The 23,658-nt window shown below is 33.4% G+C and overlaps 1 protein-coding gene across 1 annotated transcript in view; it reads right to left on the bottom strand.

Moving 5' to 3' along the window:
- Positions 1-2,052: 2,052 nt before the first annotated feature.
- Positions 2,053-23,658, bottom strand: part of LOC108519802 (cysteine and histidine-rich domain-containing protein 1) — a 29,428-nt gene continuing 7,822 nt past the window's right edge. The window contains exons 3-10 of the mRNA XM_017859057.1: positions 23,230-23,286; positions 22,083-22,240; positions 19,313-19,416; positions 18,639-18,697; positions 14,416-14,486; positions 13,235-13,409; positions 10,638-10,715; positions 2,053-10,373 (exon numbers count right to left, since the gene is read on the bottom strand). Of these exons, the coding sequence (XP_017714546.1) occupies positions 10,227-10,373; positions 10,638-10,715; positions 13,235-13,409; positions 14,416-14,486; positions 18,639-18,697; positions 19,313-19,416; positions 22,083-22,240; positions 23,230-23,286 (849 nt within the window). The 3' untranslated portion in view covers positions 2,053-10,226. The remainder of the gene's footprint in view (positions 10,374-10,637; positions 10,716-13,234; positions 13,410-14,415; positions 14,487-18,638; positions 18,698-19,312; positions 19,417-22,082; positions 22,241-23,229; positions 23,287-23,658) is intronic.

Raw genomic sequence — 23,658 nt, 5'->3', positions numbered from 1 at the left:
TTGGTTTTTTTTTTGTTGTTGTTCTTTAAACTTTAATTATATTAGCAAAGTGTTAATCTAATGAAATAAAAAACTCTTGTGTGGCAAAAAATAAAAGAAAATTCCCTAAATGATAGCAAGGAACGTGAATTCTCAGACATTGCAGGTGTGGGAATGTAAAATGGTTAAACCACTTTTGAAAACAGTTTGGCAGTTTCCTATAAAGTTAAACATATACTTTTACTTTAGGACTCCAGAATTCCACTTCTAGGTATTTATTCAAGAGAAGGAAAAACAATGATCACAGCAATACTTGTATGCATGTTCACTGCAACTTAAAAGTGTAGACAACCCAAATGTCCATCAACAGATGAATGGATAAACTGTGGTATATCCACAAGACTACTTACTACTCAGCAATAAAAATGAAGTAACTTTCAATAAATGCAATATTGGCAGACATTGTTGAAGGAAAAAAGCCAGACAAAAGCTACACAGAATACGCTTCTATTGAGATGAAGTGGCAAACTAACCTGTAGTGTTAGAAATTAGATTAGTGATAGCCTGGGCAAGTGGCAGGTTGGGGAGGATGGCTGCAGAGTAGTATGAGGAAACTTTCTCCAATAGATGAGAATTTTCCGTATCTTGATCTGAGTGGTAAATTGTAAACTTAAAATGTACATATAATTTATTGGTAGGAGAATTAAGCCTCGATAAATGTGATTACAAAAAACACAAAAAACAAGTCTGGCAAGGAAACCAGAATCATATACCTTCTCTTGTGAAATCACCATGAAGTGTGAATGGTCAGGAAAAAGCCAGTAATATTCATACATTTAATAATTTCAGCTCTACTGAATAACCATATAAGTCTGATGGGTGATGAAAATAGCTACTACAATCTTCACACTCTAACTCCTGTAAATGTCAGAATCTGCAAACTTATGCAGATCCCAATGACTCAATTACATGTTAAACTATGATTAAAGCTTCAATAAACTTGGTTGTTCATCTACTTCACCAAAACAAGAATTAAAAATTAGAAGAGCCTTCATAGGCAGGCACAATAACTAAAATAAGAAACAATAGCTCAAAGCTTAACTACAAGGAAAAACTATTACCCTTGCTCCCAGGCCAACAATACAGTTTAACTTAAAACAGTGGGGGCATTTAGTTTAGGGGCATTTTCTATACATTTCAGTATTACTAGAGGTATTTCACTGATCCTCCACAATAAAATAAGTTGCAAGTATAGCAATGGTTCTGTCATCAAGGTAACTTTTAAATATGTTCCATTCCTTCTGCTTAAAGAGGCAATAAGGTGTGTTATTTATGAAGTATAAATAAATATACACAAGACTTTTGTAAAAGTTTTTCTCAAATCTAGGGAGTTAACTTCACTACCACGCTACACTACCAAAGTATACCACTTTAACTTTAGCCTTGAAGCATTGTGTTGTAGAAAAAATACCCATGAATCATACTATCTAGTACCCAACTGAGTAGACCACTACGTATCTCTGGGCATCAGTCCCCTCCACTTCTATCATTTCTAAAGGAGACAAAGCACAAAGGTTTGGAAATCTCTTGGTTGTTCTTCCTACCATAGTTTTCCTGAAGACAGATGCGAGCTGCCAAAACAGCATAGGCGGTTTGAAATATGAGTTTGGGGTAAAACAGCAATCATTGCAATTTAATTTCTCCTTAAATTCTTAAGTTAATTTGTTTTTATAATTTTTAATCAGTATCTGATTGTTAGCAACAGAACAAGTGATTGTGTGGCATGCCCTATAATCAATTCAGGATATTGAACACAGAATATGTGTTATCACATGTTAAATAGGGCATATGTTTGGACTTTTTAAAAAAACTTTCCCCCCTAAGCATTTGAGATCAGCTGAATTAAGCAGCTAATCATTATTCCCCTTTCATCTCATTCCTTGGTCCAAGTCCTGAGAGAGATACTATCTCTCTTAAGGATACTTAGGAAATAATGACAAGGAAATATTTTGCTTGTCATAGTATATTGCCTGTTTTAAGACCTACTTTTAAAATCAAATAAGCCATAAATTATTATTATGCCATACTTTTAATCATTTAACCTAAATATGTTTAATCAGAAGTTGTCTAATATAAAACTAGTAAGCAAAAGCATGTGAAATGTATGTATATACTTTAACCAAGAAATTCTAAAATTGGTTTCTACAGAGAAAACTGGACAGAATGACAATGTATGTGACACAACAGTGTTTACTACAGCATTTTTTTATCATAGTAAAAAATAGTAAAAAAAAAAGTCACAAGCTAAATATCAATGGAGAATTGATTATAGTATAAAATGAACATAAAATGATTATATATACATTTTCATGTATATGGTAAGTTGTCCATGACTTAACACTGGTTTAAAAAAGTGATAAAACTAAATATATGAATATCAAACAAAATATCAACAGTGCTTGCATTTCGGTGGTAGACTTTTATGTGACTTGTACTCTGTACTGAATTGCTAAAATTTTTTACATCAGAGTATATTCCCTTTTATAAGGGGTAAAATAATATAATAAAAACTACTGTTTTCATTTTGAACAGACAAAAAGAACAGAGTTCTGGAATTCAATACAGTTCACAAATAGTAATCCTATTTTATACCCTTGAAATTTATTATTCTGAGGATACAAATAACACTCATTTATATATGCACACATCAGCCATCTTAATATTTCCATTTAGTTCATAATTTCAAAAATATCAATCGATCCTTGAAAGTACAGAAATGAATTTAGGGTAAAATAGTAACCTTTGAAATAATTACGGTACTGTATTAGATTTGTCTTTTCTTGTAATTGCTTTTAACTTTATGAACTCATTGATCTTTTTTCTCTTTTTAATAACTTTTATTCATCTACTTTTTCCAATCCCCAATGTGATTAAATTCAGAAGAACAGTATCTTTCAAGTAAATGATGCAAAACTTCCTTTTACATCATCTCACTTCCTTTCCCCCTTTGTATCACAATTATACAATCCTAGCCAGAATGATCTACCTAAACGTCATCATGCTATGTGCTATGAAAAAATCCTTCAATGGGGACCTCCATTACCAAAATGATGTGGTAGTACTGGCAATGGCTCCCAGGTTCAGTAACTAGGAAAAAATGGATCAAATGCAAAATACACTAGAGATATCAAAGAGCTGTGGAAGCATTTAACACTAGATGTACTAAAAGTCTTTGAGTCTTCTAGCTAGCTGAGACTACCAACTTTTTTTTTCCTGGGAGCATTTGCCAATTCTAGGCATGGACTAAAGATCAGGCTTGGTGTGGACTAAAGCACTTTATTGGGGAAAATCAGCAGGACTTTTACTGACTGCATGATCTATCATGATGTACTAGAATCTAGAGGAGCCCCAAACCCAATCCTGAGTGAGACTAGAGCTTAGGGGCTAGGCAAATAAGTTTTCTTAACAGGCCAATACCACCTCTCAACGCCAGGCTTCTTCATACCCTATTCTTTCTCCCTTCCCCTCTCTTGTATTTGGCCACCTCCTGTCCTTTTTTTTTCCCCGTCAGGACTTTTATCCTTCACGAAATCCATCCATAAAATCTACCAAATATGCACCACAGAAACTTTCTACAGGCTTATCTTTGGCATAATTTTTATTTAACAACCTCTTATTTTCCTTGTTGTATCCTTTCTTGGAAGCGCAGTCTGTTTAATTATCTCCAGCACACAGGAAGTGACCTGGGTGCTGAATAAAACAAAGTATTTAAGCAATGGAATTGCTATAATATTAAAGATGCTTACAAACTTTCATCTTATTTTCAATAAAATCTCTAAATTTTACACCTATCAACTCAGAACAATTCATTGGAAGGGGAAAACTACTAAAAGTCTAACTTCAAATGAACTCAGAATTTCCTGCTAAATCATAAATATGAAAAGCAGACCATCCATGTATGCTAGAGGATCTCTTTCGGAGAAGTGTCCTACAATTTATAACATTTTACAAGTGGTTAAATCCATTAAAACTTCAAAAACTTTTAGATTGTCTTTCTCCTGTAATGTGATGGGATATCTTCCCTAACTTGCTAAAACAGAGAACCCAGCTAGCTTTACATAATTGAAATGAGTGAATGTTTGCCTAATACACTAATACTTGATTTTAATGAATTCTCTCATTCCCACAAAGTGTCTTATGTTAGCTGCCTTCGTTTGTGGCCTTTTAATAAATCCACATCTAAGAATACCGAGATGCAAAAATTGCTCAGAGTCCAGATGATAATAAGGCTAAGGTTATTTCTATGCACAAGCATTTAGAACAAACTGCCTGCAAGGGACAAATTTACCGCCATGGGCCTTTTACTCTGACTCAGTCCTACAGCTCCAGAATCCATCACTAATTTTTGTCAACTGCCCATTGGATCTTTAGAGGTTCTTAGTAAGAAAATCAATGGCTCAACTGACTATTGCGAAAACTGAAAGCACATTATCTTCTCATGGTAATTCAGTCATTTAACTAATATTAGGAAATAAAGAAATAAGCACTAATAATAAGCAAAGGGCCGTTTAGATTCTGGATTTTGTGTGGTGACTTAGATATCTTCAGTGTCATGCTTAAGAGTGTAAGGACTTTGGAATCAATTTCTAATTTTTAAACTAAATTTCACCATTTGCTATCAATGTAACCCCAGAGGCAAGTTATGCACCTTTCCTTTGCCTATGTTTCTCCATCTGTAAAATACAGGTTATATTGTAAATAATCATGGTGATGTTCTGAAGAGAAAAGCTATCATAAGCGCTTAGCAAAGTGTTTGGCACATTCTAATTACGCAACAACAACAAAAGCTATCGTTATATCCACAGCTTCAAGTTACCTCTTATAACTAATACTTCCTAATTCCTATGGCTAAATTACAAATTTCTGTTCAAGTGAATTAAGTCCTGTGATTAGACACCTACTTTCCCTGAAGGTTTTAAAATTATCTTCAGTTTCTGGCTTTGTCTTCCCAATGGCTTTCTGTTCCCTTAAATTTGTTCTCCATCTCTGCCCCCAATTATTCAGCTCTTCCCTACAGATGATTTTAAGTAGCTTTACTGGGGGTATGGCAGAAAGGGGACTTGAAGGAATCTTCGAGGCATCAAAAATAGTCTAAATTGATCTCTAACATGAACTGAGTAGCCAGGGCTCAATTTGTTACTGGAATTCAGCTTTCTTTAGTAGGAAACCTTTTAAGGTTTTACATAAAATTATAGTGATCCCATTTATTACTGTCAGCCTAAAGAACCATTTAAAACTTGTGGATTTTCTTGACACAGACAATTTCTACATTTTTCTGTACCTTAACAATGTATCATGCCTAGTTTTATCAATCATGTTTTATCATTGATACTAACAGAATCAAGGGTCTGTGGTAGATTTATTTTCCTTTTGCCCATCCAGCCTTCCTTGCCCATTCTGGAAAAAGAATGTTTTCATAAGGGGACCCATAACAGATTGTTTGGGTGGCACATGAATATTTAGCAGGTGAGCCTAAATATTCCTTTATTGGATTTACTTATTCCTATGGTTGTATACTCCAAAGCAGGGATTACCAGTTTTTTCAATGAAAACAAGATGCCCTCAAAGTTCAGAGTGCTATCAGTGTTGCATCCTCAAAGTCAGCTAGTGAATTTACATTACTGCCCATTATGATTCTAAATCCTGACAGCCAGACAAGGCCTGTGAACCTCGTATCTTACCAACAGCCTGGAACACTTCATGAGGATTTGTAAACATTCCTTGGACTCAGCAGTCCCTTGAGAAAATCATTTCCTCCAAAACCTGTGTCTATATTCTCTATCTTGTTTAAGCTCTCCCTCCATTCCCAAACCTAGGAATTATCCTAAATTTTCATCTAGACCCTAATTCCTTTCAAGATCCTCAATCTCTCTTCTCTTCCTACTGCTTCTGCTGTATTTCATGCCCTCATGTTAAACTGGTCTGCCTCTACACCAACTCTAATCGTTCCCTTCTATCAAAGCTAAATTTGATGCTGTTTTATTGCATGTTTTATCTAACACAGAGGTAAGAATTATTATTTACAAGCTACATATCACTATCAAAATGGCAATGAAAACTTTTGTGCTTTTTGCAGTAAGGATTCTGAAACTTCTTTGGAGGCTGTTAAGAAAAACTAGAGACCCTAAGAGTCATCAAATCACAAGTAATGAATTGGCTATTATATCCAAAACCATCCAGGCAAAAATGACTACATAATTTTATAACTTAACACAATATAAAATTTGTTCCTGGTTACCAAACACATTAAGAGTTTTCCATGCTATATGCCCATTTTATATAAAGCCTATTCACTCAACTGACAAAAGCAGCACAGAATAGTGGTTAAGAGCAGGGAACAACACAGAGTCAGGCTACATGAGTTTGAAATCTTTATACCACAACACATTAGTGTGAACTCTGGGTAAGCTACTTAACCAATGTCGTAAGTCAGTTTCCTCATCTGTAATGTAAGAATAAAAGAATCTACCTCATAGGGTGGTAAGGAAGATTAACAAGTTAATCATAAAAATAAAATCTGAATACATATGAAACTGCAAAATGAAATAAGCAAAATGAAGAAAAGGATCAGAGTGTTAAAAAATATTAATACACCAATCTAACCTCTTTAATGAAGGAGGGGAAAGTGCCTCAAGTTCAGGAAGGTTTCCCTTTTCCAGACTCAATCACTAATCTTACTTTTATTAGCAAAGTCTTTAAAAAAGAATTTAAACATTTAAACAACATCTCTGCCAAATCAAAAAGGAATGGCAAATTGAATTATTTTGACACATAATCTTTAAGCAACATAAAATGTTTAAGGCTGGAAGTTACATTTCTTTTCAACGGACATTAAAGGTGGTGCAGTAAATGGAAAACTAAGAAAAGTCATTGAGTTTTAGTGAAAACATGGTCTTCAGAAAACTGTTCTTAAAGATAGTCTTCACAATGAAGAATTCTGTTAAAAAGTTAAAATCAAACAATATGCAGAAGAAAACCTATGCAAGCCTGTTATTTTAGACAGTGCCATACGTATAAAGCCATAGGCATATACATAACTAAAGAAGGCAAGCCATCCACCACCACCAGATTAAGTTTTAAGATACCTGGGCAGTAGGCAAGCAGTCAGGGATAATGAACACCACCACCAAAACCCTATCTATCAAACAATCAAAATAAATGAAACAGAAAAACCTATTAACAAAACCTAAAAACAAGCTGGACTTAATAGCTTGCATTTCAAAACTAAGGCCATAGAATGATACTGGCAAAAACAAAGTAAATACCAAACACGAATGCCAGATCAAAATAATTTTCAATTAAAAGAGGAACAAAAAAACCTGTTAATGTTCAAATAGATAATTTAAAAGTACCTGACTGCTAAAGAAAAGAATTTACAGAGTACATACTCATATATCCTAAAAGGGACACCAGCCCTCATAAATGAGCTTTTAAGAATTTACTTACTGTGAGTATATACATGACATAAATTTTTAGGCTGAGGAATAACTCATTGAAAAAAAATAGGGAGTTTGGAGAGAGGAAATAACTCAAAGTTCCTTTAAAATATTTGCAAGAACTCTTTAAAAGTTTCTCTTCACTTTGATGGTTGAATAATTTTCGGAAGAAAATTCTTAATTAAATCCTTGTAAAAAATATAAATTAGAATAAAGTAAAACCATTACAGTCCTTTGCCAGTATAGTTACACCAAGAAGTTACATCTTCAACCTATAAACATTTGTTGATTCCTAATCATATCTTAATTGTTTATAAATTGCTGGCTTAAATTATTACCAAAAAGGACAAGTCTTAAGACCTTGAAGAGTTCCACTAAAAACAGATGGTAAAAATAAAATATTCTCCTTTATTTAATAGTATTATACAAAGGTTAATTTCTTAAGTTTTATAAATGTTCTATGATAACGTAAGATTATAACATTAAGATTAATATAAGATATAAAGAACTCTTGTATTATATTTTTACAACTTTTCTGTAAACCTAAAACTAGGTCAAAGTAAGAGGTTAAAAAAAAGGCTCAATTTATTAGGACCTTACTTCCTTTATACTAGTAAATGTGCTATGAAAGAAAAATAGCATTTTAGGTTTCCCATGTTTAGTCACCAAGTACACATATAATACACCTAACTTTGACTGCTTTGCTACAGTAATTATTTTTAATGCTAAAAAAAGACAAAGCAAATTTCTAGAGAAACAAATCAATAAGCATTTTTTATTAACTTTTTTGACAAACTGAGAGTAAAACATATGCTACCTAATGATACAACTGTGTCCCTTTAAGTCTAAGATAAGTATCATTCAGATTTTTATCTGGACAAGAAATTCAAAGGCTCCTTAAGAAGAAAGAAATGAAATACCATGGTCACTAATGCAACCAGACTAAATATAAAAGCCGTGTGTGTGTGTGTGTGTGTGTGTGTGTGTGTGTGTGTGTGTGTATAAATCAATGTTTTGATCAATGCAACTAATCTGAGGTTACAGTAACTCACTGCTTTAAATAATATTTCAATTACATGTAAAGATTAAGATACTGTTTAGGGGAAAACAGCCTCAGAAAGAAGTATTAACAAAAAGGCATATTAATCATTGCCTTTAATCAAACTAAGTATCAACCTTTCCCCTAACCCATAAAGACTTTACGTCTCTAAATGGTTCCTAAATCATGGAAGATAACTTGAAAAATTTTAAATACATCTCAAGGTATTAGATGCTTATGTACTCCATGTGGGTCCAACATTTACTGCCCAGATTTCTTGTCATGGTAGTGTAATGTCATGAAAGTCTGGTTGCCAGATCTTTTTGTTTTTATTTGTAACAAAGCTAAACCTTTTAACAATTACATTAACTACATCTAAGTTATTTGCTATTGGTAGTAGAATGACATATATGCTTTATTAACGAACATAGTACTTCTACAAATTTTTCTTTGTAAGAATTCCATAAATACCAAGGAAAAGAAAAGATTCAAGGGGTTTGGGAAATAAACCCCCTATAATTTTAAATCTACATAAGTTTAATTTATTCCCAAACTTTCTAAGTTCTTCCAGAGTTCTGGCCTTCAGAATATTTCCTAATTTTTCTTCTTGAGCTCTGCACTGCCTCAAACGTATCCAAACGATCTAATTCTGTGTTACCTATATTTAATATAAATAAAGTACAATATATAATCAACACTGTATCACTAGAATTGTGAAGCTCTTCATGACTTAAAAAAAAAATCCAAAAGAATTAAGCTATTTTATTTAACATGTAATAGTCATAAAGCAACTCCATATATTTAGTTTTCTGATATCCTAATGTATTTCCACAAACCTTTTAAGTCTACAATTTTATATAGTTTTCCATCAGGGAGGCAAGGTATATATAATTTCTTTTTATATTTAACTAAAGGTTTTAAGAGGGCTTAGTCTCTAAATCAGTAACAATCAGTCATAACACCATACAAACACATTTAAATATTCAGGAAAGAGGTTTTTAAGATTATTGCTTAGTCTTATAAAATGGTGAATTGTAACCAAATTGGTATCTCTGTATTCTTATTTATATTTCCTATACTCTTACATCATACTGCTTGGCAAGTAATGTAAGTTTTGACATAATTTAAAAATTCAAGTAGTTGTAAACAAATTCTAAATTTGTTAAACAATTCACATATTCCCCTTTATTTACTATACTACCTCAGAATTAATCCTCCTTAAAAAAGTAATCATCCCACATAGAAAAAACTGCAGAGCTTCATGTCTTCCTTAAATATTTTCAAGTACTGTAAGAACACAAATCCATGAAAAAACTGACTGAAATTTGATATTTCATCTTGCTTTACTAATTATGGAATAATACGAAGACATAAAAAAAAAAGTTCCTTAATATTTCTTTGCTTAACAGAGAAATACAAAGAAATACCGCAATTATGGTTAGGGGCTATTTTCCAGCCTCTTCAAGTATAGGACACAACTATGGTTCCTACCAGTAAGGAGAAATGAATAATCAATCAATCTTACATAACACAAAAGAAAGATGAGAGGCACAAAAAGACAAACTGGCTTTGGCTTTTAAGAACTTAATGTTAACCCTGAAATGCCACATTCAGTAACACAACAACAAAACAAAAGATTACAGCAGCAAGCCACCACTTCACACAGTATTAAGAATTCTGAAATACGTAATAGCCTTCCTCCCATCTCCCACTCAATCTGTTGTGTCGTCTTTTTGTTTTTCCTGCTTTTTAGCTGCAGGCAGTTCAAGGCTTGCCCACTGCATTGGTTCAGCTTTTCTCATAGTGATTTCAATCTTTGTTGCAGTCATAGTTACATAACTTCGCTTTACATCAATCACCTGTAACATATCAAAGAGAATTACAGGAAACTTCGGTGGTTCTATTAGTCTCAGAGGAAAACATCAGACTTGCTTATGCCAGTAATCTCAAATCCAAGCTTCTAAAGGCTTCTTTTATATCTAGACTTAAACTTTTTAGTAGGATACACTGTTAAGTTATGGATCTATACTTTGCATCAATGTTTACTATAGCACTGTCTTTTATTCTACAAATGATCTCTTAAGTTATCAGAAAAAAAATTATTATAAATTTGTAATACTTACACCCCATAATTTCACATTTTGATCAAATTCCTTCTCTCCTTCAAATACAATGTGCACATTTAACTGAAAAAGATATACACAGTTAATTGATCAAATTCAAACTGAAGATTTATGGTATCAAACACTGATTATAAAATAAGACTGACAAAATGAATTAAGCTATTTTAAGAAACTGCCAATACTGTATTGTTTCATATGAGAAAAGCTGCTGACAAAAAAGAGTAATTGGCTTCAAGTTTCACACGGATAACTAAGTACTATATTACTTGATAAATCTACTACAGTATCTCCAGAATGCTTCAGCAGTAACTCTATTATGCAGAAATCTTCATTTAAAATAGTTTCATAGATTTAATTTTTTTTAATGGGAGTCATTATAAAATCTTACCCACAAATCAGCTGAGATATAAACAATACTTTAAAATATAGTAACATAAAGAATGACATATAGAAAAGAATTTTTACTCAAAATTTTTAGATGTACTTACCATGTGCTATTGTTGCTTCTACTGTCTCGACTAAGTTTTGGAAGTGATATTTTTAACATTATAACTTGAAATGGTAACTTCACTCCAGTCCTGATGCCAGTCTATTGTCTACATGGAACCATACTTTTTTCCACCTGTAAAAGTTAGAAAGTAAACGTTAAAGTTATATTAAGTGCCACATATATTTTCTTAAAAAGGATGGAATCTGACATCTAACTTGAAGAAAAAAACTACCGCGCACAACTAAGCACTGTTATCTTTAAGCACAAAATAAAAATTCTAAATTTCCCAAAGAGGCTTAAACACAAAATATACATGATACAAAGATTCAGATTCTTTCATAAATTTTATGATTTGAGAACACACTTACTCCTTCCCTTTGTTTTCTCTTTTAGGACCATTAATATTGATGCACATTTAAAAGACAACTTAAGAACTCCTACTTAATTTAATCCAATTTTAACATTCTGTAATCTACTAAGTACTATCATCAAAACACTCTTCGAAGACTGAAATGAAAGACATTTGTTTACTGGGATAAATCAGATAACACCTTAACCTCATGCATGAGAAACCTTATTTATTTTCTACAAATGAGAACCTAGGAAAAAAAAATCTGACCAGTTATTACTTTCTTCCCATGTTAATAAAGAACAAATGATTTTTGGATTTTTCTGATTATGAAAATAATCCTTACATACCAGTAGTATACCGCCCTACCAGTATTTTTTTTATAGAGGCAAATGGTGATTTGTTACATAAACGAGAACAATTTAGTTACATAATTCAGGAAACTCTGAGACACTACTCTTGTAAACGGTACTATTTTCGCTTTGATAAAACTACATTAACTAAATTTAAATTATATATATCACTTACATTTTTGCCCTTAGCTACTAACTTACTTAAAACTTGCATACATTAAAAAACAAGAAAAATTACATCATTTTATCTAGGATTATACTTCCAAACTTAACATAAGAGAAAACAGTATTTTACTTTCTCAAACTTAAATTTTCAAACTTTTGGACTAATACAGATTCCCTCACTTTTATTTAAAACATTTCTGATAGTTTTGTGCTAGATGAATTTTTATAACTTCAGGGTATTTTCATAATATCCAACCATGTGTCATTAAAAAGCAGCAACTAGGGCCGGGTGCAGTGGCTCATGCCTATAATCTCAGCACTTTAGGAGGCCGAGGTGGGTGGATCACGAGGTCAGGAGTCCAAGACCAGCCTAGGCAAGATGGTGAAAATCCGTCTCTATAAAAAATACAAAAATTAGCCTGGCATGGTGGTGCGTGCCTGCAGTCCCAGCTACTAGGGAGGCTGAGGCAGGAGAACTGCTTGAACCTGGGAGGCAGAGGTTGCAATGAGCCTGCACTGCACTCCGGCCTGAGGAACAGAGTGAGACTCTGACTCAAGAAAATAAAAGGGCAGGGAGGGGCAGCAACTACAGAATACTCAAATATTGAAATCTCTAAATTAATTTGAAAACTTAATACATTATAAAATACATTAATAGCTAAAAGACAAAAACTTATTGAGCAGAAAGTTGCTCATCCTCTTACAATTTAATGGGGTTTTGGGAAATTATTTGCATAGCCCCGAAGTCTTTTTAAAAAGCTGTCCAAGGAAGTAGGAAATGATGCTCCCCCCCCCGCTTTTTGATAAATATCCCATTAGCAAACAGAGGCATTCAGAAGAATTCCACTGAAGCAAGACTGTAATCCTCGTGTCTGGCCACTAGACGGAGGATTTGTGCATCTGTAAATGACTGAAGTTTTAAGTGGCCAAAAGAATAATCAGGTCTAAATGCTGTAACATCACCAAATTCACAGAAAAGTAATTTTTAAAAAACAAAAAGCAGGAAGAGGCCATGGAACTAATTTTATTAATTAAAAAAGACAAAAATGCTTCAATTTTGTCAGGCTTAACTATTTCACAAAACCCCACAAGCTTGCATCAAAACAGATGATGGCTATTTTGCTCAAAAGGCAGTGCACTGGCAGCTTGACTCATATTCATTTTATTTTGTAGTCATATTAAAGGTCTATGGTGAAAAAAGAAAACTTTTTAAAAAATATCTAAAGACAGAATAATTTCAAATCTTTAAAAAATGACTCAGATGAATATAAACACAGTGTGCTATTTTTGGAAGAGTTACGTTACTTACAGCATCTTTTTTAGTCCACATGTGTTTCCCTTTTGTACAGCCCTCTTGGGCTAAGAATGTATTAAAATCAGAAGTTTTTCTTCTACAACAGCTCCAGTATTTCATCCTTTAAATTATCACAGAAAAACTTCAGAAATAAAATCTCACAACCAATTAAATCCAGAAGTATTTTAGGGATAAATCTGATTTTTAAGAAGTCAGTAAGTATACAACTCTAGTAATTTTACAAGTGTCTAAATTACTAAACAACTAAAAATGAATGGACAGTATATCAGGAAGACTATATTTTAAAACCAGGTTGCCATTTATTATAGTAATCTTGGCGTTCCTGAGTTGACACTTAGAGAAGCGATACCTGAAACATTTAGTCTTCCTGAATAAAGTCAATTAAAATCATCACCTATTCCAAATAAGCTTTTCACTGACGGCTGACACTCTATTTTCCTTGTGAAGCTACCAAAAACTTGTATGACCAAAGATTTATAATCTATTTCAATAAACCAATATAAACAAATTAAAAATGAATGATTATACAACAAATCCCAAAGTAGGTGAAACCTACTTATTGTTTACTTGAGATAAATCAAAAACAGGAAGTCAAAAATCACAGCAAAACTTCAGGTTTCAAGTCCTGAAGAATGTGGAAACAGAGCGTAAGATGTTTACATAGTGCTGCATTTCTGTAAACTAGAGCATAATACAGAAGAGAGGCTCTCAACTGCAGGATGTGGAAAAGTATGCGTCTTCTTGGGATAATGGTGTCTTAGTGCCCCAGGGCCCAAATTTCTAAATGCCCTGCAGTGTGTAGGACAGTCCTTCAAACAAAACATTTACCCTAAAAAGACAGCATCACTTTTAAATACAGGATATAAAGAGAAACAGGTGGTTTATATCACAATGACCACTTAAGAACTGTAACCTTGTTTCTGTTTTCTCATGTATAAACATACAACATACAAACCCCTGTGTTTGTGTAGGCTATTGTGAAGATGTTAATGACAATGTAAGTAAAATGCCTAATAACCCCGCATGGCAAACAATGTTTAAAGACAGAAAGGTTTAACTTTTAAAATTCTACCATAAAGTATTTTAATAAGTCATGCATAAGTTACCCCTCATGGAAAATAGGTACTCCAGAATGATATACACAGACTTCTTCTAGACTCTCTAGACCCCGATATGTCTAAAAATGAAACAAAGAGAAAAAAAATTAGCTGTGCATCTCACAGTTACATATCATACATATTGCAGTACTGTTGACCTCTATGAACTTTGCAAAATACTTAAATGACAATTACCTAGAAAATCCATAAATCCATCCCATGCCATTCTGTTAAAAAATGAAAAATGATTCCCTTTTGGACTTGGTTAAGTTTTAGGTCCCTGTGAGAAAGTCATATTAAGATACTTTCAGCCTTTTGAGTATGAGATCCCATCCAATCATATTCAAGTACTTACTTAGTACTAATTTAGAAAACAATGTTGAAATCAAGGGATTAATACTCTCAATAGAAATACAGTTATGGCATGACTTATGTGTACAGTAAACTCCATGTAGGTATTATCAAATAATATGAGAAATCTAATAAGCAATTCTGGAAGTTCTAGAGTGATGGTGATTTCTTATCCCTATAAAGGGTAAAATGAGCTGCAGACCTATATATATATCCAGGGTTTGTCTGGAAGATCCGGGCCCCATTGCTGCTGTAGATGGAGGCTCTACAGATGAATTCACAAAAAATTATGTTAATAAAACATGGATGTAGCCAGTAGTATATTTTCTATTTTTGTATTTATAGCACTACCTACAAACAGATAAATAAAATTCTGTGTTCATCTTTTATAAATCCAAAGTACAGTACTAGATGTGTATATCTCCTTAAGATATTTCATAAGAACACAAAACTCGGTATGTTAGCATCTACTAAACTTAATGTTATTGCCCCCACATTCTATTCTTTTCCCCATATTATTTGATGGCACCATACAGACTCAGTTTGTCAAAGCAAAATCCATTAGTTCCTTTTCAGCATCTCCTCTCCCTCTAGCCATAGGTAGTCTATAATGAAATCTCATCAATTTTACTTGAATATATCAATTTGTTGATCTTCCTCATAAGCTAGCAGATTTTAAGCAGACTATACTAACAAGTTTCTACTATTTCTCAGTCTTTGATTTCTATTTTCTACTATCTAATTATCAAATTACTATCACCCTCTTGTTTAAAGTTCTTTACATCCATGTCACACCTTATACATTAATCAGTTCTAGGTCATTTACATATTTAAATGTGCCTCCATATGAGAAAACACTCACAGCCCTGAAGTTAAGCAATGGTTCTTAAATAGAACATAGAAAGCACTAGTCATAAAGAAAATGATGGACAAATTGGATTTTGTTAAAATTAAAAAGCCTGTGTTTATCAAAGTCATCATTAAGACAGTGAAAAAGCACAAAATTTCTGACAAGAGTCACAGATAAAATACATAAAGAATTCCTACAAATTGGTAGGAAAGAGACATTAGACAGACAGGTAAAAGATTCTGCACACTTCACAAGAGGATACACAAATGGCTAATAAACATACATAAAAGCAGTCATGATGAAGGAAGTACAAATCAAAACCACGATGAAAACACTACACACACTAGAATGGTTAAAATACAAAAAAAAAAAAAGGTATAACAAAACGTTAATAAACTGCAGGACAAGTTGAATCAGCCTCACATACTGCTGGCAGAAATACAACCACTTTGGAAAACTATGTGGAAGTATCTGTTAATGCTAGAGATATACAGATGGGCATACCTAATCCAAAATGTGTTAACTTTTTGAGAGCCAACATGACAGTTAAAGAAAATACTCAGTGGAGCATTTCAGATTAGGGATGCTGAACTAATTGATAAGTATAATGCACATATGCCAAAATTTAAAAAAAATCCAAAATACTAGAAATGGAAATGTGTATGTGTGTCACAAAAGTCATGCACAAGAATGTTCATAATATGCCAGGTGCGGTGGCTTCACGCCTGTAATCCCAGCACTTTGGGAGGCCAAGACGGGTGGATCACCTGAGGTTCAGGAGTTTGAGACCAGCCTGGCCAACATGGTGAAACCCTGTCTCTAGTAAAAATACAAAAATTAGTCAGGCGTGGTGGGGGGCGGCTGTAAACCCAGCTACTCAGGAGGCTGAAGCAGAAGAACTACTTGAACCTGGGAGGTGGAGGTTGCAGTGAGCCGAGATCCTACCATTGCACTCCAGGGTGGGTGACAAGAGCGAAACTCCATCTCAAAAAGAATGTTCATAATAGCATTATTAAAAAAATTTTTTAAATTAAAGGACAAATAAAGTAGAAATTATTTGTGGCACATTCAAATAATGACGTACTTTAAAGAAATAAGACAAAACCATAACTACATGCAACAAAGATAAATAAAACAAGCATTATTATGCAGAAGAAGACAAACAAGAGTACATATTCTATGGTTCTTTTTACATTAAACTCTGAAACAGAAAAAAACCTATGTTGATTGACAGAAAAACATTTGAGGGAGATAATGAATGAGAAAATACGTAAGGAGTGCTCTGCACTGCTGGTGTGTTTAACTTTGTGAAAATCCCTTCCGCTATAAATTTATATTGATATATCCTTTAACAAACTTCAATGCTATGTTTCAATGAAAAGACTAAAATTTCTTCAATTTCAATGGCCTCCACAATCTAACGTACGATCTAACTTCCCTGCACCACTAAACCCTTTTAGGATCTGGCCAGGTCTACTTATCTCTATTAATCTCAACTCCACAGCAGCAAATTTGTACCATTACATCATTTTCTCTATACTTCTGCTATCACTTATGCTTGAAATACGCTTTCTCTGTTTTTCCTGTCATTCACTTTTCAAAACGCATCTGATACCTTCTCCTTGATCTTCCTCTATTACCCTACCATTTGCACTGCCTTCCCCACTCCAGTAATTATTAATTCCCTTTTATCTACTATTTCTACCTCATACACATGTAAATACAATTATATCTCCATTCCTTAAATGATCTAAAATTTAACATGAAGAAAAAGTACAAACCTGCCCCCACCCCATTTTCACCTTGTTGGTCAATGGTGTCACCAACCACCCAGATGCTTGAATTCCCTTCACATCGAAACCATTAGCAAATCCTGCTAATACAGGCAGATGCTCCTTTGCTTACAATGTGGTTATAGCCTGATAAGACCATTGTTAAGTCAAAAAAGTTGGGAACCATCTGTACTTTTAAATTCTATCATTCATTCTACATGCACTGTTCTAAGCATTGAAGATACAAGAACAACAAAAATCCCTATCCTCACAACTTTTACTCAGCGGGGGGTTAGATGGTATAGATCAGAAGCAAAATAAGTATGCAAAATAATATAAAGTCGTAAAAGCAATGGAGAAAAACGGAAAGGGAGAAGAAATGCTGGAAGATATGCAAGTTTTATATTAAGTAGCAAGAGGCAGGAAAAGGCCTTAATGGTATGTTTGACTGCATCCCACATTTAATCACTTCTCAACAAACTACTCTCCAATCACATTATCTGGTCTTCCATAATAGCATCCTAGCTGGTTTCACTTCTTCCAATTCCACTCCTGCTCCGTCACCACATATTTACCACTCACCAGTCACAGAATCTTTTTAAAACCCTTCTGTAAAGCAAGTAATAGCTTCTCATAATACTTAGAATAAAGCCCAAATACCTCATCCTGGCTCAAAAGAACCACCATAATTTTGTCTCTCTCTCTTACCTGCTATCCTTGCCCAAGCTCCACAGACCTTGTTATTCCTTGAATAGCCAAGTTCTAAAGCCTCTGCTCATGCTACTGCATCCAAAACACTTCACCCAGGTTGACATAATCCATCCAGTACAATATGAAGATTTCCGATTTAGTGTTACTATCTCAAGAAAGGCTAAGCACTCGTTAGTATGTTTTATTTTCTTATCATCCTGATTTTGTAGTATCTACCTACCTATTTGTTGCTCTTCTCCCCATTCTAGAATATCAGCTACATAAGAACAGAAATGTTTGCTTTATTTGATACTATGTCTCCAGCCCATAAAATGTCTGGCACATAATAAGTGCTCAGTAAATGTTAAGTAAATTGGAATTACTTGTTTTCATTATTCTACTGGACATGATGCTACTCAGAGTCTCTTACCCATGATTGTAGCCCTAGTCTCCAGCATAATGTCCAATATATAACATGCATGCAAATGTATGAATTGAGTCAGTGAACTGCACTTTTCTCAAAATTAAAATTTTACTTCATAACACATCACGAATTTTGTAATATATACCTTTGAACACCCTCCATTCTTACATGAGGTCCCAATCTTAATTTCATCATTGTCTTCTTCTGAAACAAAGAAAAAAAAATCAAGTTAAAAGTTAAAATAGAACTTCACTGTGGCATCATTCTTAAAAGTAGGTTTTCCAGAAAACAGTAGTTTTTAAAAAATGACTGTGACTAGGTTTTGCTTATATCCACAAAATGATATATGACACATTTCTTCTTCTTTTGAGTATCTGGTGTCTTCGACAATGCAGGAAACAACTTTTTTCATAACAAAATGTTATATCCAATATCTTAACTTTGTAAAATAAATCATGAAAGGGTGTTTTCCTCCCATGGTACCAGGTATAAAGTCAGAGAACAGTGAATATATTTTGTATGATGTACAAGAAAACATTTTAAAATATCAAAGAAATTTAGCTGATTCTTAAAAAAATAATGAACCATAAAAGAAAAAAAATTTAATATCGGTTCTCATTTTGAATAAAGACATGGAATTAAACTATTAGGTTCTAGAGTATTTGTAGTTTTCATATCTGACATTTAGAAGAAAAAAAGTTTCTTAACTACAATTTGCTACTTTTCCATATTTATATGCAGTAAACTACTGTTCTCTCTTTTGGATAACTGCTTAACTGCACCATAAAATAATTACAATAAAACAAAATAAAATCTTACCTTTTTTATCTTCTTCATTCCCTGATGACAGTTTAAGTTTATCAAGTGCTTGTTTTAGGGAGGCAGATATTTTTAATTCCAAATTTGTCATTGGTTCATCTGGGCTGGAGAATTTTGAAACCTTATTACCATTATTTACATACCAAAATATTTCTTTGTACTCCAAATTAATAACCTTAAAAGCTTTTTGAGAAACCAAATGCTTTGGGAATCAAATGATTCCCATTAAAAAGTTAAAAGAAGGTATTTTATAAATAATTGTTACAATGTACTACATTCTGTCTTAAAAGAAAAGCTCCTTATATTAGAATAGCAAGTCTCAAATAATCATGCTATTGTCAGCATATTTAATTATTAATCAGTTGCACTAACGAGAAGGGAATAGACTAGGAATTCAACTTTTTCAAGATGAGTAATGCTGAGGAAGGGACCATAATGTAGTTTTATATCCCATGTCCAAGCCAAATGCTGAGCACATAATGAACATGAAATATAAATAAGTTCTAAGTGAATCCATGCTCACTTTTACCAGTGGGGATAATTTATGTGGACACTGGCATATGGATCTGTAAATTCAGATATAATCGTATTGCAAGGCAATTTCAGTAGGGTTAAAAAAACATCTAACATTTCATAATGGCTAAGTGTTGTATACACAATTTATTTAAGTCCATTCAATAAATAAGGATTAATATTAATAAACACAGCAACAAAAACAAAAATTGCAGGCTATTCATTCTATATCCACAATGAAAAATCTGACGAAAGAGGCATTTTAAAAGTACATAGGCAAGGCATGGTCGCTTATGCCCATAATTCCAACACTTTGGGAGGTTGAGAGAAGAGGACTGCTTGAAGCCTGGGCAACAAAGAACCCTGTCTCCACAAAAAATAAAACACATTAGTCAGTCACTGATATGGTTTCCCTGTGTCCCCACCCAAATCTCATCTTGAATTCTAGCTCCCATAATCCCCACGAGGTGTGTGAGGGAGCTGGTGGGAGATAACTGAATCATGGGGATGCATTTTTGCCATGCTGTTCTCATGATAGCGAATACGTCTCAGAAGATCTGATGGTTTTTTCTTGCCTGCCACCATGTAAAACATTCCTTTATTACTCCGTCTGCCTTCCGCCATGATTGTGAGGCCTTCCCAGCCATATGGAACTGTGAGTCCATTAAACCTCTTTTTCTTTATAAATCACTCAGTCTCGAGTGATTTCTTTATAAATCACTTTCTTCATAACAGTGTGAATACAGTAATAGTAGCATACACCTATAGTTCCAGGGAGGGTTAGGCAGGAGGATGGCTTCAGCCCAGGAGTTCAAGGCTGGAGTGAGCTATAATGCCACTGCATTACAGCCTGGGTAAGAGAGGGACTGTTCCTCTTAAAAAAAAAAAAAGTAAAAACCTACATCCTCATAATTTGTATAATACCACCAAATGAATTTAGGATAAAATATTTAATTTTTCTCATCTCACTGCCTTTTTTCTTTTCCTCTTTTAAAGAGTCAATCTCAAGATCCTCCTGCCTCAGCCTGAGTAGCTGCAACTACATGAGCATACCACCAAACCCAGCTAATTTTTTTTTTCTTGGAGAGAGAGGATCTTGTTCAGATTGGTCTCAAACTCCTGGGCTCAAAGGATCCTCCCTCCTAGGCTTCTCAAAGTGCTGGATTATGAGCTTGAGCCACAGTGCCTGGCCTCTTACTGCCCTTTAGTAAAATAATGGCTCAACATTTAGAGAAAAAATTAACTCATACTATTATAGTACAGACTCTATTATATTACTAAAGAGATTAACAACGAGCCATGACAGAAGTTTTGTCTTTTCCCAATTATTTTTCTAACTGCTAAATTGGCCAACAAAGCATTCAAAGGTCTCTTCTATGAAGATGGAGAATAAAATCATCCTGAGTAGTTTCCTTAGCAACAATCTGTACTCAGAATGTAATGAACAAATAAGTATCTAAAGTTTCTTAGGGTTCTTATCTTGGTTCTATATTATTCAATACTCTATAAATTTAAGCAGGATCAATGCAGAATAAAGGGAAAATCATGAGTTCATAGCATGAATAAAAATTACAATAGATGCCTACTTGCAACCAAAAAAAAAATTCACTTTTTTTTAAGTTCTGTAGTTTTCTTCTAAAACAATTTAGTACTCAAGTGTAGCATGAAGAAGACCTGGTTCAACAAAGGTACTCAATATACATGTGTGGGAATACAGAGTCTGGTTATCAGAAGGTGAGTATGAAGAATCTGTACAATTCTATCGCACAATGAGCAAAAGCTTTTTTAAGACTTTCACAAATATGTCACCTAAATCAAATGCATTAAAAATTGACCAGTAGTAATGAGATTAACAGGAGTTTTCAGGGATCTGAAAGTAAAGATGGATGATTAGGCCTCTGCATTATTTTCTACTTCAAACAGATTCCATGACATGGAAAACTGCTTCAAAGAATTTTACCATGCCACATCACTGTGCACAAGAAAAATGTGTGACTTCCCCACCCTGATGATACATGTCCCTGTAATTATGACAATACAATATGCAAATCTGTTACATAGCTGCATTGTGTACATGCTCTCAAGTTGAAGAGAAATAAAAATTTAAGGCAGATTTAAGGGAGAAACCAAATGGTTCAAAGCTTGGTGGCCTACATAGTAGCTACAAATGGTATCATGCTAAATCATAAAGGAAAGTACCATGCACAAGTGCTACTTATTCAAGTGTGACAAAAATATGTAACTGTATAAAGTGTACCTTGGTCTTTTTATTGCTTCTACTGGCTTAGGGGCTTGAATGATGTGTTCCTGAAATTTAGGTTTTAATTCAGATAGTTCCTTCTTCTCAGTAGTCTTGACTTCAGGTTTGACTGGCTCAGGTGGCTTCTCACTATTATGTCTACCTTTTGTACAGCCCTGTTAATGAAAGATATTCATTAAGAGCTATATATTTTACATTTCATGATAGAAACACTATATTTTCAATTCTTTATTGATTCTATTTCATGTTTTCTCCAGTTTCATTACATTGAATTTAAGAAATTAAAACAGAACTCCAAATGTGCTATATTTGTTGAATCTCTGAATGCTTTTAAAAAAGTTTTGAATTACACTTCATAAACATCTACTTATTCGATTAAAAATACAGCATAAACCTCTTGTTTACAGAAGAATTCTGGAGAATCTCACAAAGAACTGTAAAAAATAGTTACACATAAAATCTGTTACACAAAAAGGCCTCAATTTGAGACCTAGTTCTCAACATACTCATTAGTTACATGACCTTAAGCAAGACAATCTTTTTAAACCTCCATTTCCTCATTTGTAAAATGGAGGTAATCTTGGGTAAGATATTTTCTGAAAGGGTTAAATAATATAATGCCTGGCACATTTGGCAGGTGATAACCTTCAACAAATGTTAGTTACTTTTCTACTACATTCTCCTGAATTATATATACTCTTTAACACCTCTGAAATGATGCAATCAATAGCATTATCAGTTTGTTAGTAGCTGTAGTTTTCTTAGTGGTAAATAAAATGGTTTTATATAAAAGTGGTATATAAAATATTTCAACAGCATCTTAGATAAAACTTTATCGTTCCTAACTGAAAAGGCTTTAAACTGTTGCTCACCACTTTATCCTTCTTGATGTTCTTTCAACACAACAGAAAGAACAAATCTAAAATGATAAGCAGGTAACTAATATCTTAAAACGTTAACTTCCAAAACAGATTCTTTATTTTACAAGCTGTGGAAGGGAGATGAGCTGCTTTTTAAAAGGTGTTATCTGGAAGTTGATGAAGACACCAATCAATCTGTATCAGAAATCAGACTCCTCAAATCTGAAGCTTTCTATAACATGTATTTTCAGGAAGATAATCTAGAAAAAAAAATTAATACTTACTACAATGCTTAAGAAATCAGAAAAATCAGTTGTTCTTCTCTTACAGCAAGACCAACCCTATGGAAAACAAGAGAAAGAAATTAAAAACTCTATTTGCATGGGAACCACGACCCACTAAAACACTCTACTTGCACTTATCTACTTGAATCCTGCAGTAACTTGCGTATACATAGAGTGCAAAATTTCAGTGTTGCATATAATTCACCTAATCAAGTAAAATGAATACTAATCTTTGATTTTTAAAAAACCAATTAACCAATGTTAAAGTGATTTGTGCTGTGCCCTATCATCAAGGGAAGCACCTTTATAAAACAAAAATGGCTTTTCTTTTCAACAGTCGGGTCTGCTTATTAGAAGAAAAACACATTATAATTCCTAAAACTATCACATAAACAATATTCAAAATAAGTATAGGTATTTAACTTTTAA

Source organism: Rhinopithecus bieti, unplaced genomic scaffold (assembly GCF_001698545.2).
Source record: "Rhinopithecus bieti isolate Rb0 unplaced genomic scaffold, ASM169854v2 scaffold_49381, whole genome shotgun sequence".
Taxonomy (NCBI): domain Eukaryota; kingdom Metazoa; phylum Chordata; class Mammalia; order Primates; family Cercopithecidae; genus Rhinopithecus; species Rhinopithecus bieti.
Note: the sequence above shows the minus strand (reverse complement) of the source record. Positions and strands in the feature narration are given on the sequence as shown.